The sequence below is a fragment of the Oncorhynchus keta genome, chromosome 12, assembly GCF_023373465.1.
Source record: "Oncorhynchus keta strain PuntledgeMale-10-30-2019 chromosome 12, Oket_V2, whole genome shotgun sequence".
Taxonomy (NCBI): domain Eukaryota; kingdom Metazoa; phylum Chordata; class Actinopteri; order Salmoniformes; family Salmonidae; genus Oncorhynchus; species Oncorhynchus keta.
The window spans coordinates 43790511-43806896 of NC_068432.1; the positions used below are offsets into that span (position 1 = coordinate 43790511).

The 16386-nt window shown below is 45.6% G+C and overlaps 1 protein-coding gene across 5 annotated transcripts in view; it reads left to right on the plus strand.

The window, feature by feature from the left end:
• LOC118372688 (rab GTPase-activating protein 1-like) overlaps positions 1-16386 on the plus strand; it is a 172799-nt gene that overhangs the window by 39045 nt on the left and 117368 nt on the right. For 3 of the 5 annotated variants that reach the window (XM_052458420.1, XM_052458419.1, XM_052458421.1), the window contains 5 exons: positions 3982-4092; positions 4973-5142; positions 6019-6188; positions 6811-6970; positions 10884-10977. In XM_052458420.1, the coding sequence (XP_052314380.1) occupies positions 3982-4092; positions 4973-5142; positions 6019-6188; positions 6811-6970; positions 10884-10977 (705 nt within the window). The other 2 variants (XM_052458422.1, XM_052458423.1) reach the window with 2 other exon arrangements.

Below are 16386 nucleotides of genomic sequence, written 5' to 3' on the forward strand. Positions count from 1 at the left end.
TCACCCAAATTATAGAGGAAATAGATAGATACAGAGAGATCGAGTTGCTTCAGGAAAATGAATCTTTCAGCTAAGCTAGTTTTGACTCCCAGGCGGAAGACATGTTTCTTTATGGCGAGGATGCCATGCTGGATTGATAAGTTCTAATGTCATTGTTTGAAATTAATAATATCAAATATGATTCTATTGAGATTTAAAAAAATATTTTCTTATTTTATTTGCAATATATAAAAATATAATCTGTAATGAAATGTGTAAAGTACACATTGGCTAAACTGTGTGTGTGTGTGTGTGTGTGTGTGTGATATATATTTTTAACATTTATTTGACATAAACATGGAATGGAACAGCCCTTCACCACTTCACCATAGTTATTATATTCCATGTACTTGTTGATACAGGGCTCATGTATTATATTAAGATAAAATATGTGTTCATTCAGTATTGTTGTAATTGTCATTACAAATAAATAAAATAAAAACCAGCCGATTAATCGGCATCGGCTTTTCTGGCCCTCCAATAATCGGTATTGGTATCGGCGTTGAAAAATCATAATCGGTTGACCTCTACACTGTACTGTATATTACATTAGAACATTTTAGAACGTCACTGGCCTCATTCTCTCATCTATTTGTTGCTTATTTACAAGGTTATTTCCCCCTCTCAAACCACACCAGTAACTGAATTAGTTCTACTGAAATGTATGGCATTCAATCTCACTCCCTGAAAGAAATATGGCCCTTAAGTGAACAAGGAAATGACAAAAATAGAAATGTCTATTTTTTTTCTTCTTTTAGAGTTCTTTCTTAGAAGTGTAGACATGCTTCCACTAATTTATCACCCTGAGCAGCAGCCTGGCCGTCTCTGCTCTGATACCCTGGTTTCACAAAGAGGCTTATTCACCAGCGGAGTGACACTGGCCCAGGCCAACACACAGACACATTCTCCTAGGATAGGAATCATCACTACTGGACCGGAGACAGCCTGGTTCTGCTCACCAGACAGCCTGGTTCTGCTCACCAGACAGCCTGGTTCTGCTCACCAGACAGCCTGGTTCTGCTCACCAGACAGCCTGGTTCTGCTCACCAGACAGCCTGGATCTGCTCATCAGACAGCCTGGATCTGCTCATCAGACAGCCTGGATCTGCTCACCAGACAGCCTAGTTCCGCTCACCAGACAGCCTGGTTCCGCTCACCAGACAGCCTGGTTCCGCTCATCAGACAGCCTGGTTCCGCTCATCAGACAGCCTGGTTCCGCTCATCAGACAGCCTGGTTCCGCTCATCAGACAGCCTGGTTCTGCTCACCAGACAGCCTGGTTCTGCTCACCAGACAGCCTGGTTCTGCTCACCAGACAGCCTGGTTCTGCTCACCAGACAGCCTGGTTCTGCTCACCAGACAGCCTGGTTCTTGCTCATCAGACAACCTGGTTCTTGCTCATCAGACAGACAGAGAAGATAGTCACTGACTGTCACAGGGTGACTTTAGACATGCCTGCTTGGAATGGAAAGGGAGTGCGGATGCTCTTCAGGCAGGCATAGGTCCTATTATTAGTCAGCTCTGAGCTGGGTTTTATTTATTTTTTGGATGAGAGCAGGATCTGGTCTCTAGAACTAATGGCTTCTCCTCCAAGGCTCTGTCTCAATTGCCTAAAAATGTGTCCTGTCCTCCTCTCCTCCCTGTCATTGTCTACAGTGTCTTCCTGTCCTCCCCTTCTCCTCATCATCTGCACTGATTGGTGGAGGCTCGTCAGTTCTCTCAGATCAGAGTGATGGAGGAGAGGACAGGGGCCGTATGTATCAAGTGTCTCAGGGTAGGATTGTGATATAAAAGGCTAACCTGATCCTGGATCAACACTCCTTCTCTTAATATAATATATAATAATAATAATAATTCTCTTAAAACATACTGCCCCCGCTTTTTATGGCAATTAAGACATAGCCCTAAATCTAACCCGTCCTTCTCAGGCTCTGACATAGCCCTAAATGTAACCCGTCTGTCTTCTCAGGCTCTGACATAGTCCTAAATCTAACCCGTCTGTCTTCTCAGGCTCTGACATAGCCCTAAATCTAACCCGTCTGTCTTCTCAGGCTCTGACATAGCCCTAAATCTAACCCGTCTGTCTTCTCAGGCTCTGACATAGCCCTAAATCTAACTTGTCCTTCTCAGGCTCTGACATAGCCCTAAATCTAACCCGTCCGTCTTCTCAGGCTCTGACATAGCCCTAAATCTAACCTGTCCTTCTCAGGCTCTGACATAGCCCTAAATCTAACCCGTCTGTCTTCTCAGGCTCTGACATAGCCCTAAATCTAACTTGTCCTTCTCAGGCTCTGACATAGCCCTAAATCTAACCCGTCCGTCTTCTCAGGCTCTGACATAGCCCTAAATCTAACCCGTCCGTCTTCTCAGGCTCTGACATAGCCCTAAATGTAACCTGTCCTTCTCCTCAGGCTCTGACATAGCCCTAAATCTAATCTGTCCTTCTCCTCAGGCTCTGACATAGCCCTAAATCTAACCTGTCCTTCTCCTCAGGCTCTGACATAGCCCTAAATCTAACCTGTCCTTCTCCTCAGGCTCTGACATAGCCCTAAATCTAACCTGTCCTTCTCCTCAGGCTCTGACATAGCCCTAAATCTAACCTGTCCTTCTCCTCAGGCTCTGACATAGCCCTAAATCTAACCTGTCCTTCTCCTCAGGCTCTGACATAGCCCTAAATCTAACCTGTCCTTCTCCTCAGGCTCTGACATAGCCCTAAATCTAACCTGTCCTTCTCCTCAGGCTCTGACATAGCCCTAAATCTAACCTGTCCTTCTCCTCAGGCTCTGACATAGCCCTAAATCTAACCTGTCCTTCTCCTCAGGCTCTGACATAGCCCTAAATCTAACCTGTCCTTCTCCTCAGGTTCTGACATAGCCCTAAATCTAACCTGTCCTTCTCCTCAGGCTCTGATGGGGGTTGTTTCCAATTCCCACCAAACAAGTCACTTCCCTTAGCTCACAAATAGCCAAATACTACACTGGTTGTTTTGAAAACATAAAAGTCCCATTGCTTATTTTTAGACGGGCATATTTCCTCCTCATTAAGCCTTGGGTTGCTTGTTTGTGGAATGCTGAGATCTAAGAGCAGCGTTCACACGCTAGCTAGTAATACGCAAGTAGCCTAGTGGTTAGAGCGTTGGACTAGTAACCGGAAGGTTGCGAGTTCAAACCCCCGAGCTGACAAGGTACAAATCTGTCGTTCTGCCCCTGAACAGGCAGTTAACCCACTGTTCCCAGGCCGTCATTGAAAATAAGAATTTGTTCTTAACTGACTTGCCTGGTTAAATAAAAAGGTAAAAATGTTAAGCTCCAGGAATTCCAGAACAGACACTACAACTACAGTACTCAGCAAATATGCAAAGATTGTAAAAAATATTGTTTAGTGTGAAGAGCTGAAATGATCCTTTTTAAGGAACTTGGACTGTCTTACCGTTCAGTCTTCACCCTCTAATATGGTGTTCATTAGCAAATGTATTGGTTTTGTTAAACGTGTATTTACAGAATTACTCTTAGACCGGTTGACACTGTTTTTATTTTGCAGACTAACTTACTGTTTTTACGATCTCACATGATCATAGCTCCCGTGTGGTGTATCTAAAAGCATGTTTGTGCTGTTTTAGTGCCTGAAGTGTGTGCTGTGGAAATTCTTTGTGATTTGTGTAATATATTTTGGGTGGAGGAGTCAGGCTTTGATCAGGTTGACTCATCTATTTCGGCAGACATTCAAAACATTACGATTCAAAACAGAATGAATGATCAGTGCTCGCGTCATCACGTTAGATCAATGAAATGCATGAACAAACGCAAAGTGGGATATTATCATCATGCGTATGGTATTGCGAATTTCATGGAGCTAAAGACTCTCAGGGCAATGAGGCAAGATCTCTCCCAATCCCAGCCAAAGCATTTCAGAGAAAGAACTCTTTATTTTTCTATTTTTCCAGCGCTGTGGCGAAAGACAAAGACAAGAACAGCTTTAAGCTGCGTCCTGGAATGGACAAGAAGGTCTTCATCTACGTACAGCAGACGTCCAATAAGGAGCTGTCTATAGAGAGGTAACGTATACACACAACGCAGACATGACACAGTCCTGCCACCACGGAGACTTCTCAGGCTGGACGTCTCCCTGGTATTCATAACAGGCCGTAATTCAGTTCTAATTGATAAACAACCTCTGTTTGATGTCTGTCTGTTTCCGAGTTGAAGTGTCCCAGTTCAGCCATGAGAATTAGATGGATGTTTCTGTTCTGAGCCTGCTAATTCTCTATGGTTAATAATGTTGTTTTGAACCACCGTCCTCTCATTTCCATGGCTCTTTGTTATTTTACACTTCCTATACTGGGCCGGAATTGGAGAGCTCTTTTATCCTCCGTTTTATGAAGGATATATAGCTAGCTAGACTGATACTATGTGAGAGATGAATCAGCTGAGAATTTCCACCTGGTTCCACTCTTATGAGGTGTGTGTGTGATCTTTGCTTCCTCTCTGTGCGTGTGCTCTTGTGTGTGCTCTTGTGTGTGTTCTGTGTGTGTGTGTGTGTTCTGTGTGTGTGTTCTGTGTGTGTGTTCTGTGCGTGTGTGTGTTCTGTGCGTGTGTGTGTTCTGTGCGTGTGTGTGTTCTGTGCGTGTGTGTGTTGTGTGTTCTGTGCGTGTGTGTGTTGTGTGTGTGTGTGTCTGTGTGTTCTGTGCGTGTGTGTGTTCTGTGCGTGTGTGTGTTCTGTGCGTGTGTGTGTTCTGTGTGTGTGTGTGTTCTGTGCGTGTGTGTGTTCTGTGCGTGTGTGTGTTCTGTGTGTGTGTATTCTGTGCGTGTGTGTATTCTGTGCGTGTGTGTGTTCTGTGTGTGTGTGTGTGTTGTGTGTGAGATCTGTGCTTCCGCTCTGTGCGTGTGCTCTTGTGTGTGTTCTGCGTGTGTTCTGTGTGTGTGTGTGTGTTCCAGGTGCTTCGGCCTACTGCTGAGCCCAGGGAAGAACGTGAAGAACAGTGACATGCACCTGCTAGACCTGGAGTCGATGGGGAAGTCATCCGATGGAAAGTCCTACATCATCACAGGGAGCTGGAATCCCAACACGCCTCAGTTCCAGGCTGTCAACGAGGAGACAGCCAAAGGTACAGCAGGCCATCATGCAGTGGTGTCCCTAGCTTGTTATGTAGAGCCAATTTAACATTGGTATTTGCCCTGTCTGTATATGTCCACCTTTCTAAGTATAATGACCCCAGATAGTTCATAGCCAACCGTGACCGTGGCTGGCTCTCTAGCTGATGTCGTCTCGCTACATAGCTACGATCACAGCTACTGTACTGGTCATAGAGATATTTGTGTTCCAGATAAGTTAATTTACAGGTCCACAACTTTAAGGTTTACATTGATGAGTGTTGGGTTCAAGTACCTGATCACAGATTATTACATTTGTTTTATTTAATTTATTTTTTATTCCAAAATGTTTTTGTTGTACTTTTACCCCCTTTTCTCCCCAATTTCGTGGTGTCCAATTGGTAGTTAGTCTTGTCTCATCGCTGCAACTCCCGTACGGACTCGGGAGAGGCGAAGGTCGAGAACCGTGTGTCCTCCGAAACACAACCCAGCCAAGCCGCACTGATTCGTGACACAACGCCTGCTTAACCCGGAAGCCAGCTGCACCAATGTGTCGGAGGAAACACTGTACATCTGGCGACCGTGTCAGCGTCCACTGTGCCCGGCCCGCCACAGGAGTCGCTAGAGTGCGATGGTACAAGCACATCCCTGCCGGCCAAACCCTCCCCTAACCCGGACGACGCTGGGCCAATTGTGCGCCGCCCCACGGGTCTCCCGGTCGTGGCCGGCTGCGACAGAGCCTGGACTCGAACTAGGATCTCTAGTGGCACAGCTAGCTCTGTAATGCAGTGCCATAGACCACTGCACCACGCAGGAGACCTCGCCTGACCACAGATATAAGGGTTTCTTTAAGGGTTATATTAATGGCGATTATGGGTTATGTCAAACAGATACGTTTATCTACATGACGACGGCGGTGGACCTGGTGATCACTGAGGTGGAGGAGCCGGTTCGTTTCCTGCTGGAGACCAGGGTCAGAGTCTGCTCCCCCAACGAGAGGCTCTTCTGGCCATTCAGCAAACGCAGCTACACAGAGACTTTCTACCTGAAACTCAGACAGGTGAGAGGTTCTTCCTGAAACTCAGACAGGTGAGAGGTTCTTCCTGAAACTCAGACAGGTGAGACGGATCTTCTAGCTGAAACTTGAGACAGGTGAGACGGAGCTTCTAGCTGAAACTTGAGACCGAGCTTCTAGTTGAAACTCAGACAGGTGAGAGGTGAAAGCTGAAACTCAGACGGGTAAGATAGTTTTAAACACTTTAATATCTGACATCATCCTCTATTTATATTCATTGTACTTCACTGAAACCACTACTCCTTTTTCCTGGCTTTTATTGTTGTGCTATTAATAATATATATTTTTATGACACTTAAAAATGAGTGGCCGGTTTCCAATGGATAATCCACATCGAACATACCTTTTGGTGTTCATTTATGTCAACCCAACATGAATTGTGAGAAGGCTCTTTTATATTTTCTTTGACAATGTAACTGCTAGTTAAAGTGGTCACCTATTGTCTTGAGCTTGTATGTGACTCCATTTCCCTCCCCCTTCCCAGAGAGGGACAACAACACCATCCAATGCTTTTAGATCCATGACAGGAAGGGTGTATGTGCCTCTTTACCCATGAAACCGGTTACCTATTGTCTCGACCCTGTACATGACTTTCCCACCTTCCCAGATGGAACGTAAGAGGAACAAGGACACCCTGTACGAGGTGCTGAGCCTGGAGAGCGAGTTAGAGAGGGAGAGGAAGAAGACTACAGCCAGCCCCAACATCCTGCAGTCTGCCTCCCAAGGATCCATGGTGCCATCGCCCCCTGAGGATGATGAGGAGGAAGGTGACTGACTGACATGTAAAAAACATGTATCTTTTCACAGAAAGTCCCATCGAGGCCAGAAGACCTAGTTCCCATTACATTGATATTTTAGTCATTTACCAGACGAGTGGCGCAGTGTTCTAAGGCACTGCATCTCATCACTACAGTCCCTGGTTCGAATCCAGGCTGTATCACATCCGGCCGTGATTGGGAGTCCCATAGGGCGGCGTACAATTGGCCCAGCGTCATCCAGGTTTGGCCTGGGTAGGGCGTCATTGTAAATATGAATTTGTACTTAACTGACTTGCCTGGTTAAATGAAGGTTACAAAGTAGGTAAAGCTATCACAATAATTGCAAGTAAACCCTCCCATTGCTCTATGGTGCCATTACTCTGACGATGACAAGGAGGAAGGTGATCATCTGAGCAACCCTCCCCTCCTGCCCTTCTATGCTGTCTTTATAACCCAACATTTATATTTTATTCATTTAGCATATGGTGTAATCCAGAGCAAATAACAATTTAAAAGTAGCTAGAAAAAGAAAAAAACACCAAATTATTGCAAGTGAAACTTTCTTGAGAATAGCCCCTTTCTGCTGAAGCAGTGCTAGGGGGAGTAAATGATAACCCTTCCTGCACTCCTGTCTCTGTAGCTCTATCCCAATTCAATCCCTAGCCTCTTCCCCCAGCCTATGTCATAGGCACTTGTTGAGTTCTGAGAAGATTAGACAGGCAGAAAATCGACACAGCTGAACTTTAAAACAAAATACAGATTTTGATGGTAGTCTCTCCCTGCCTGTTTGGGGATTGGGTGGTAGTCTCTCCTTGTCTGTATGGGAATTGGGTGGTAGTCTCTCCCTGCCTGTTTGGGGATTGGGTGGTAGTCTCTCCCCTGCCTGTTTGGGGATTGGGTGGTAGTCTCTCCTTGTCTGTATGGGAATTGGGTGGTAGTCTCAACACCATAGTGCCCTCAAAGCTGATCACTAAGCTAAGGATGCTGAGACCAAATACCTCCCTCTGCAACTAGATCCTGGACTTTCTCACGGGCCGCCCCGAGGTGGTAAGGGTAGGTAGCAACACATCTGCCACACTGATTCTCAACACTGGAGCCCCTCAGGGGTGTGTACTTCGTCCCCTCCTGTACTCCCTGTTCACCCATGACTGCATGGGCAGGCACGACTCCCAACACCATCATTAAGTTTGCAGACGATACAACAGTGGTAGGCCTGATCACTGACAACGATGAGACAGCCTATAGGAAGGAGGTCAGAGACCTGGCCGGGTGGTGCCAGAATAACAACCTATCCCCCAACATAATCAAGACAAAGGATATGATTGTGGATTACAGGAAAAGGAAGACCGAGCGCGCTCCCATTCTCATCGATGGGGCTGTAGTGGAGCAGGTTGAGAGCTTCAAGTTCCTTGGTGTCCACATCGCCAACAAACTAGACTATGCATTGTACCCCGCCAACCCCTCTTTTACGCTGCTGCTACTCTCCGTTTATCATCTATGCATAGTCACTTTAACTAATCCTACATGTACCTCAAATAGCCCGACTAACCGGTGCATCTGCACATTGACTCTGTACCGGTATCACCTGTATATAGCCTCACTACTGTTATTTTTTACTGTTTAGAAAAAATCTTTACTTATCTATTGTTCACCTAATACCTATTTTCATACTTAAAAATTGTACTGTTGGTTAAGGGGCTTGTAAGCATTTCACTGTAAGGTACCTGTTGTATTCGGCGCACGTGACAAATAATCTTTGATTTAATGTGAAGCGCAGAGATCGCTCCATGAGTGATCGGGATTTCTGACCGCTCAAGTCTGCTTGCATACTCTGAATTGGGTGGTAGTCTCTCCCTGTCTGTCTGTGGATTGGCTGGTAGTCTCTCCCTGTCTATCTGGGGATTGGCTGGTAGTCTCTCCCTGTCTATCTGGGGATTGGCTGGTAGTCTCTCCCTGTCTGTCTGGGGATTGGCTGGTAGTCTCTCCCTGTCTATCTGGGGATTGGCTGGTAGTCTCTCCCTGTCTATCTGGGGATTGGCTGGTAGTCTCTCCCTGTCTATCTGGGGATTGGCTGGTAGTCTCTCCCTGTCTGTCTGGGGATTGGCTGGTAGTCTCTCCCTGTCTATCTGGGGATTGGCTGGTAGTCTCTCCCTGTCTATCTGGGGATTGGCTGGTAGTCTCTCCCTGTCTGTCTGGGGATTAGCTGGTAGTCTCTCTCTGTCTGTTGTGCCTTATTCTACTCCCTGTACAGTTTGCACTTTGCTAGCCTTGTATGACAGCTAGGTCTATCCCCTCACTGTGTTTGTCACCTGTCTAGCCAGCCTGTTATGTGCCTTATTTTTATTTATTTTATTTCACCTTTATTTAACCAGGTAGGCCAGTTGAGAACAAGTTCTCATTTACAACTGCGACCTGGCCAAGATAAAGCAAAGCAGTGCGACAAAAACAACAACACAGAGTTACACATGGAATAAACAAACGTACAGTCAATAACACAATAGAGAAGTCTGTGTACAGTGTGTGCAGATGAAGTAAGGAGGTAAGGCAATAAATAGGCCATAGTGGCGAAGTAATTACAATTTAGCAATTAACACTGGAGTGATAGATGAGCAGATGAGGATGTGCAAGTATAAATACTGGTATGCAAAAGAGCGGGAAAAAAATATGGGGATGTGGTAGGTAGTTGGTGGGATGGGCTATTTACAGATGGGCTGTGTACAGCTGCAGCGATCGGTAAGCTGCTCTGACAGCCGATGCTAGTGAGGGAGATATAAGTCTCCAACTTCAGTGATTTTTGCAATTCGTTCCAGTCATTGGCAGCAGAGAACTGGAAGGAAAGGCATCCAAAGCAGGTGTTGGCTTTGGGGGTGACCAGTGAGATATACCTGCTGGAGCGCGTGCTATGGGTGCGTGTTGCTATGGTGACCAGGGAGCTGAGATAAGGCAGAGCTTTACCTAGCAAAGACTTACACATGACCTGGAGCCAATGGGTTTGGTGACGAATATGTAGCGAGGACCAGCCAATGAGAGCATACAGGTCGCAGTGGTGGGTGGTATATGGGGCTTTGGTGACAAAACGGATGGCACTGTGATAGACTGCATCCAGTTTGCTGAGTAGAGTTTTGGAGGCTATTTTGTAAATGGCATCACCAAAGTCAAGGATCGGTAGGAGAGTCAGTTTTACTAGGGTAAGTTTGGCAACATGAGTGAAGGAGGCTTTGTTGCGAAATAGGAAGCCGATCCTAGATTTGATTTTGGATTGGAGATGCTTAATGAGTCTGGAAGGAGAGTTTACAGCCTGGCCAGACACCTAGGTATTTATAGTTGTCCACATATTCTAAGTCAGAACCGTCCAGAGTAGTGATGCTAGTTGGGCGGGCGGGTGCGGGCAGCGTTGAAGAGCATGCATTTCGTTTTACTAGTGTTTAAGAGCATTTGGAGGTCACGGAAGGAGTGTTGTGTGGCATCGAAGCTCGTTTGGAGGTTTGTTAAGACCGTGTCCAAAGAAGGGCCAGATGTATACAGAATGGTGTCGTCTGTGTAGAGATGGAGCATGGAATCACTCGCAGGAAGAGCGACATTGATATATGCAGAGAAGAGTCGGCCCTAGAATTGAGCCCTGTGGCACTATTCTCTCTCTGCATGACTGTTTGTGTGTTTATCTGTCTAGTAAGTCACTATACATACAGCATGTTTTTTTACTCTAATCCACACTCAGCTGTGTTGATATGTCAACCCTTTGTCTCTGCCTGCGTCCCAAATGGCACCCTATTCCCTACATAGTGCACTACGTTTGACTATTGGTTGATGGTAGTAGGGTACCACTTGGGACTCTCTCAGTTTTCATCTCTGGAGCAGAGCATAAAGATACATTTATTTCGCAAGATGGACAATAAAGTTGTATTAAATTATATTTTGTCAGACAATGACGAGCCGTTGCTGAGTGGCTCAGGAGACGTGTCAAAAGAGTGTGCTGAGAAGATCCTGGAGACCTGGGGAGACCTGCTGTCCAAATGGTGAGTGACTGACATCTCTGTGGATGTCATACCTTGTCTTCATGTAAATCATAGCACCACCCACTGGGCACCAACTGGTTGAATCAATGTTTCCATTTCATTTCAACATAAAGAATTAAATGTGATGTCTGTCGAGTCAATGTAAAAAACCTGACTTGATTTGCAAAAACGTCATCAATGTAAAGGAATTTCCGAGATTGTTTGTCTTTTCACCCAACTTTTAACCGAAATCTAATGACGTGGTTGAATTTTTTAAATTTCACGTTCAATTCAGGTAAGTTGACAACCCAATCAGATGTCAATCCAAACCTGATGTTGACCTAACGTCTGTGCCTAGTGGGCAGTGTATTTAGCATGTCTCATCTGCATTTCGCTCCACATTCAAAGTGGTGTTAAAGAAAAAATGTACTGTAAACTAACAGAGAAGGAGATGATTTGAACTTTATTTCATTGACCTTGTGAGAATAATAACCAACATGACCACCAGGCAGCAGCCTCTTTCCCAGTGAATAGTTAGCCTGCCTTACCGTCATGGTGTGTAGTTAGTCAGCCTTACCGTCATGGTGTGTAGTTAGCCTGCCTTACCGTCATGGTGTGTAGTTAGCCTGCCTTACCGTCATGGTGTGTAGTTAGCCTGCCTTACCGTCATGGTGTGTAGTTAGCCAGCCTTACCGTCATGGTGTGTAGTTAGTCAGCCTTACCGTCATGGTTTGTAGTTAGTCAGCCTTACCGTCATGGTGTGTAGTTAGTCAGCCTTACCGTCATGGTGTGTAGTTAGTCAGCCTTACCGTCATGGTGTGTAGTTAGTCAGCCTTACCGTCATGGTGTGTAGTTAGTCAGCCTTACCGTCATGGTGTGTAGTTAGTCAGCCTTACCGTCACGGTGTGTAGTTAGCCTTACCGTCACGGTGTGTAGTTAGCCTTACCGTCACGGTGTGTAGTTAGTCAGCCTTACCGTCACGGTGTGTAGTTAGTCAGCCTTACCGTCACGGTGTGTAGTTAGTCAGCCTTACCGTCACGGTGTGTAGTTAGCCTTACCGTCATGGTGTGTAGTCAGCCTTACCGTCATGGTGTGCCAATTTATTGGGCTACAATACCTATTTTGCCAATTTGCCTGGACCCTTTTACTGCCTACACGGAGCCCTGCCAATCCAACATGACTGGTCTGCCGATGTAACTGTCCGACGGCGCTACAACAAACTTTCTTCCATCGCGCCGTACCCCCCTAAGGCCCTTCTGCTAGCCCCGGCCCGCTAGCTGTCTGAATCGCCATGTCTCCAGCTCGCCTAGCCTCCCACTGGTCCCTATGATCACTCGGCTACGCATGCCTCTCCCTACTGTCAATGTGTCTTGTCCATTGCTGTTTTGGTTAGTGATTACTGTCTTATTTCACTGTAGAGCCTCCAGCCCTGCTCAATATGACTTAGCTAGCCCTTTTTGTTTCACCTCCCACACATGCGGTGACCTCACCTGGTCTAAATGATGTCTCCAGAGACAAAACCACTCTCATCATCATGCAATGCCTAGGTTTACCTCCACTGTATTCATATCCTACCATACCCTTGTCTGTACATTATGCCTTGAATCTATTCTTCCGCGCCCAGAAACCTGTTCCTTTTACTCTCTGTTCCAAACGCACTAGACGACCAGTCCTTATAGCCTTTAGCCATTCCCTTATCCTACTCCTCTTCTTTTCCTCTGGTGATGTAGAGGTTAATCCAGGCCCTGCAGCGCCTAGCTCCACTCCCATTCCCCAAGTGCTCTCATTTGTTGATTTCTGTAACCGTAAAAGCCTTGGTTTCATGCATGTTAACATTAGAAGCCTCCTCCCTAAGTTTGTTTTACTCACTGCTTTAGCACACTCTGCTAACCCGGATGTCCTAGCCGTGTCTGAATCCTGGCTTAGGAAGGCCACCAAAAATCCTGAAATTTCCATCTCTAACTATAACATTTTCCGACGAGATAGAACTGCCAAAGGAGGCGGAGTTGCAATCTACTTCAGAGAGAGCCTGCAGAGTTCTGTCATACTATCCAGGTCTGTGCACAAACAATTCAAGCTTGTACTTCTAAAAATCCACCTTTCCAGAAACAAGTCTCTCACTGTTGCCGCTTGTTATAGACCACCCCCAGCCCCCATGCCTCCAGCCATGCCCTGGACACCATATATGAATGGATTGCCCCACATCTATCTTCAGAGATCGTTACTGTTAGGTCACCTAAACTGGGACATACTTAACACCCCCGCCGTCCTACAATCTAAGCTAAATACCCTCAATCTCACACAAATGATCAATGAACCTACCAGGTATAACTCCAAATCTCTAAACATGGGCACCCTCCTAGATATCATCCTGACCAACCTGCCCTCTAAATACACCTCTGCTGTCTTCAGCCAGGATCTCAAATCAAATCACATTTTATTTGTCACATACACATTGTTAGCAGATGTTAATGCGAGTGTAGCGAAATGCTTGTGCTTCTAGTTCCGACAATTCAGTAATAACCAACGCGTAATCTAACCCAACAATTTCACAACTACTACCATATACACACAAGTGTAAAGGGATAAATTATATGTACATAAAGATATATGAATGAGTGATGGTACAGAATGGCATAGGCAAGATACAGTAGATGGTATAGAGTACAGTATATACATATGAGAAGACTAATGTAGGGTATATAAACATAAAGTGGCATCTCAGTGATCATTGCCTGCGTCCGTAATGGGTCTGCGGTCAAATGACCAAACCCTCATCACTGTCAAACGCTCCCTAAAACACTTCAGCGAATAGGCCTTGCTAATCAACCTGGCCCGGGTATCCTGGAAGGATATTGACCTCACTCCGTCAGCAGAGGATGCCTGGTTATTCTTTAAAAGTTCCTTCCTCACCATTTTAAATAAGCATGCCCCATTCAAAAAATGTAGAACCAGGAACAGATATAGCCCTTGGTTCACTCCAGACCTGACTGCCCTTGACCAGCACAAAACATCCTGTGGCGTACTGCATTAGCATCGAACAGCCCCCGCGATATACAACTTTTCAGGGAAGTTAGGAAACAATATACACAGGCAGTTAGGAAAGCTAAAGCTAGCTTTTTCAAACAGAAATGTGCATCCTGTAGTAATAACTCAAAAAAGTTCTGGAACACTGTAAAGTCCATGGAGAAAAAGAGCACCTCCTCCCAGCTGCCCACTACAATGTCACCACTAGGAAACAATGTCACCACCGATAAATCCACTATAATTGAGAATTTCAAAAAGTATTTTTCTACAGCTGGCCATGCTTTCCACCTGGCTACCCCTACCCCGGTCAACAGCCCTGCACCTCCCACAGCAACTTGCCCAAACCTCCCCCATTTCGCCTTCACCCAAATCCAGATAGCTGATGTCCTGAAAGAGCTGCAAAATCTGGACCCCTACAAATCAGCTGGGCTTGACAACCTGGACCTTCTCTTTCTAAAATGATCCGCCGTATTTGTTGCAACCCCTATTACTAACCTGTTCAGCCTCCCTTTCGTGTTGTCTGAGATCCCCATAGATTGGAAAGCTGCCGCGGTCATCCCCCTCTTCAAAGGGGGAGACACTCTAGAACCAAACTGCTACAGACCTATATCTATGCTACCCTGCCTTTCTAAAGTCTTTGAATGACAAGTTAACAAACATATTACCGACCATTTCAAATTCCACCGTACCTTCTCCGCTATGCAATCTGGTTTCCAAGCTAGTCATGGGTGCACCTCAGCCACGCTCAAGGTCTTAAACGATATCATAACCGCCATCTATAAAAGACAATACTTTGCAGCCATATTCATCGACCTGGCCAAGGCTTTCGACTCTGTCAATTACCACACTCTTATCGGCAGACTCAACAGCCGTGGTTTCTCAAACGACTGCCTCGGCGGGTTCACCAATTACTTCTCAGACAGAGTTCAGTGTGTCAAATCGGAGGGCCTGTTGTCCGGACCTCTGGAAGTCTCTATTGGGTGTGCCACAGGGTTCAATTCTCAGGCCAACTCTTTTCTCTTTATACATCAATGCTCTCGCAGCTCTTGCTGCTGTTGATTCTCTGATCCACCTCTACGCAGACGACACCATTCTGTATACTTCTGGCCCTTCTTTGGACACTATGTTAACTAACCTCCAGACGAGCTTCAATGCCATACAACTCTCCTTCCGTGGCCTCCAACTGCTCTTATATGCAAGTAAAACTAAATGAATGCTCTTCAACTGATCGCTGCCCGCACCTGACTTAGAATATGTGGACAATTTCAAATACCTAGGTGTCTGGTTCGACTGTGGACTCTCCTTCCAGAATCACATTAAGCATCTCCAATCCAAGATCAAATCTAGAATCGGCTTCCTATTTCGCAACAAAGCATCCTTCACTCATGTTGCCAAGCATATCCTCGTAAAACTGACTATCCTGCCGATCCTTGACTTTGGCGATTGTCATTTACAAAATAGCATCCAACACTCTACTCAGCAAGTTGGATGCAGTCTATCACAGTGCCATCCGTTTTGCCACCAATGCCCCATATACCACCCACCATTGCGACCTGTATGCTCTCGTTGGCTGGCCCTCGCTTCATATTCGTCACCAAACCCACTGGCTCCAGGTCATCTGTAAATCTTTGCTAGGTAAAGCTCTGTCTTGTCTCAGCTCACTGGTCAACATAGCAACACCCACCCGTAGCACACGCTCCAGCAGGTATATTTCACTGGTCACCCCCAAAGCCTATTCCTCAATTGGCCGCCTTTCCTTCCAGTTCTCTGCTGCCAATGACTGGAACGAATTGAAAAAAATCACTGAAGCTGGAGACTCATATCTCCCTCACTAACTTTAAGAATCAGCTGTCAGAGCAGCTCACGGATCACTGCATCTGTACATAGCTCATCTGTAAATAGCCCATCCAACTACCGCATCCCCATATTGTTATTTGCACAACAGGAGTCTTTCAATAATGTACCATGTACCAGATTCTTCTTCACGCAGGTTCTTTGACTCAACATTTTAGTGGGAAATGCACATTTATCTATGATATGAAAAGAAAACTAACACTAGTTACTGCTTGTAAAATATACGCTTATCCTTCATACAGGGTTCGTTCATCATGAAAATCCTGGAAAAGTCATGGAATTTTAAAGTGGTGTTTTTCTGGGCCTGTAAAAAAAAAAAGGTTTTGGAAAAAGTAATGGAATTATTTTAAGAATTTATATTAATGTAATATATTTAGGCACAGTTTTATGTTATCAATCAAATAAAAATCAACATATCAGCCAGGATCGGCATAATACTTTAGCGTATCTGTGTTTGTGCGTCTCTCCTTGGGCCATTGCTCAAGGAGAGAGACCGTTCATTCACTGCAGCAGCAGGTTGGTCTAGCCTATAAAATATGTAGAGAACAG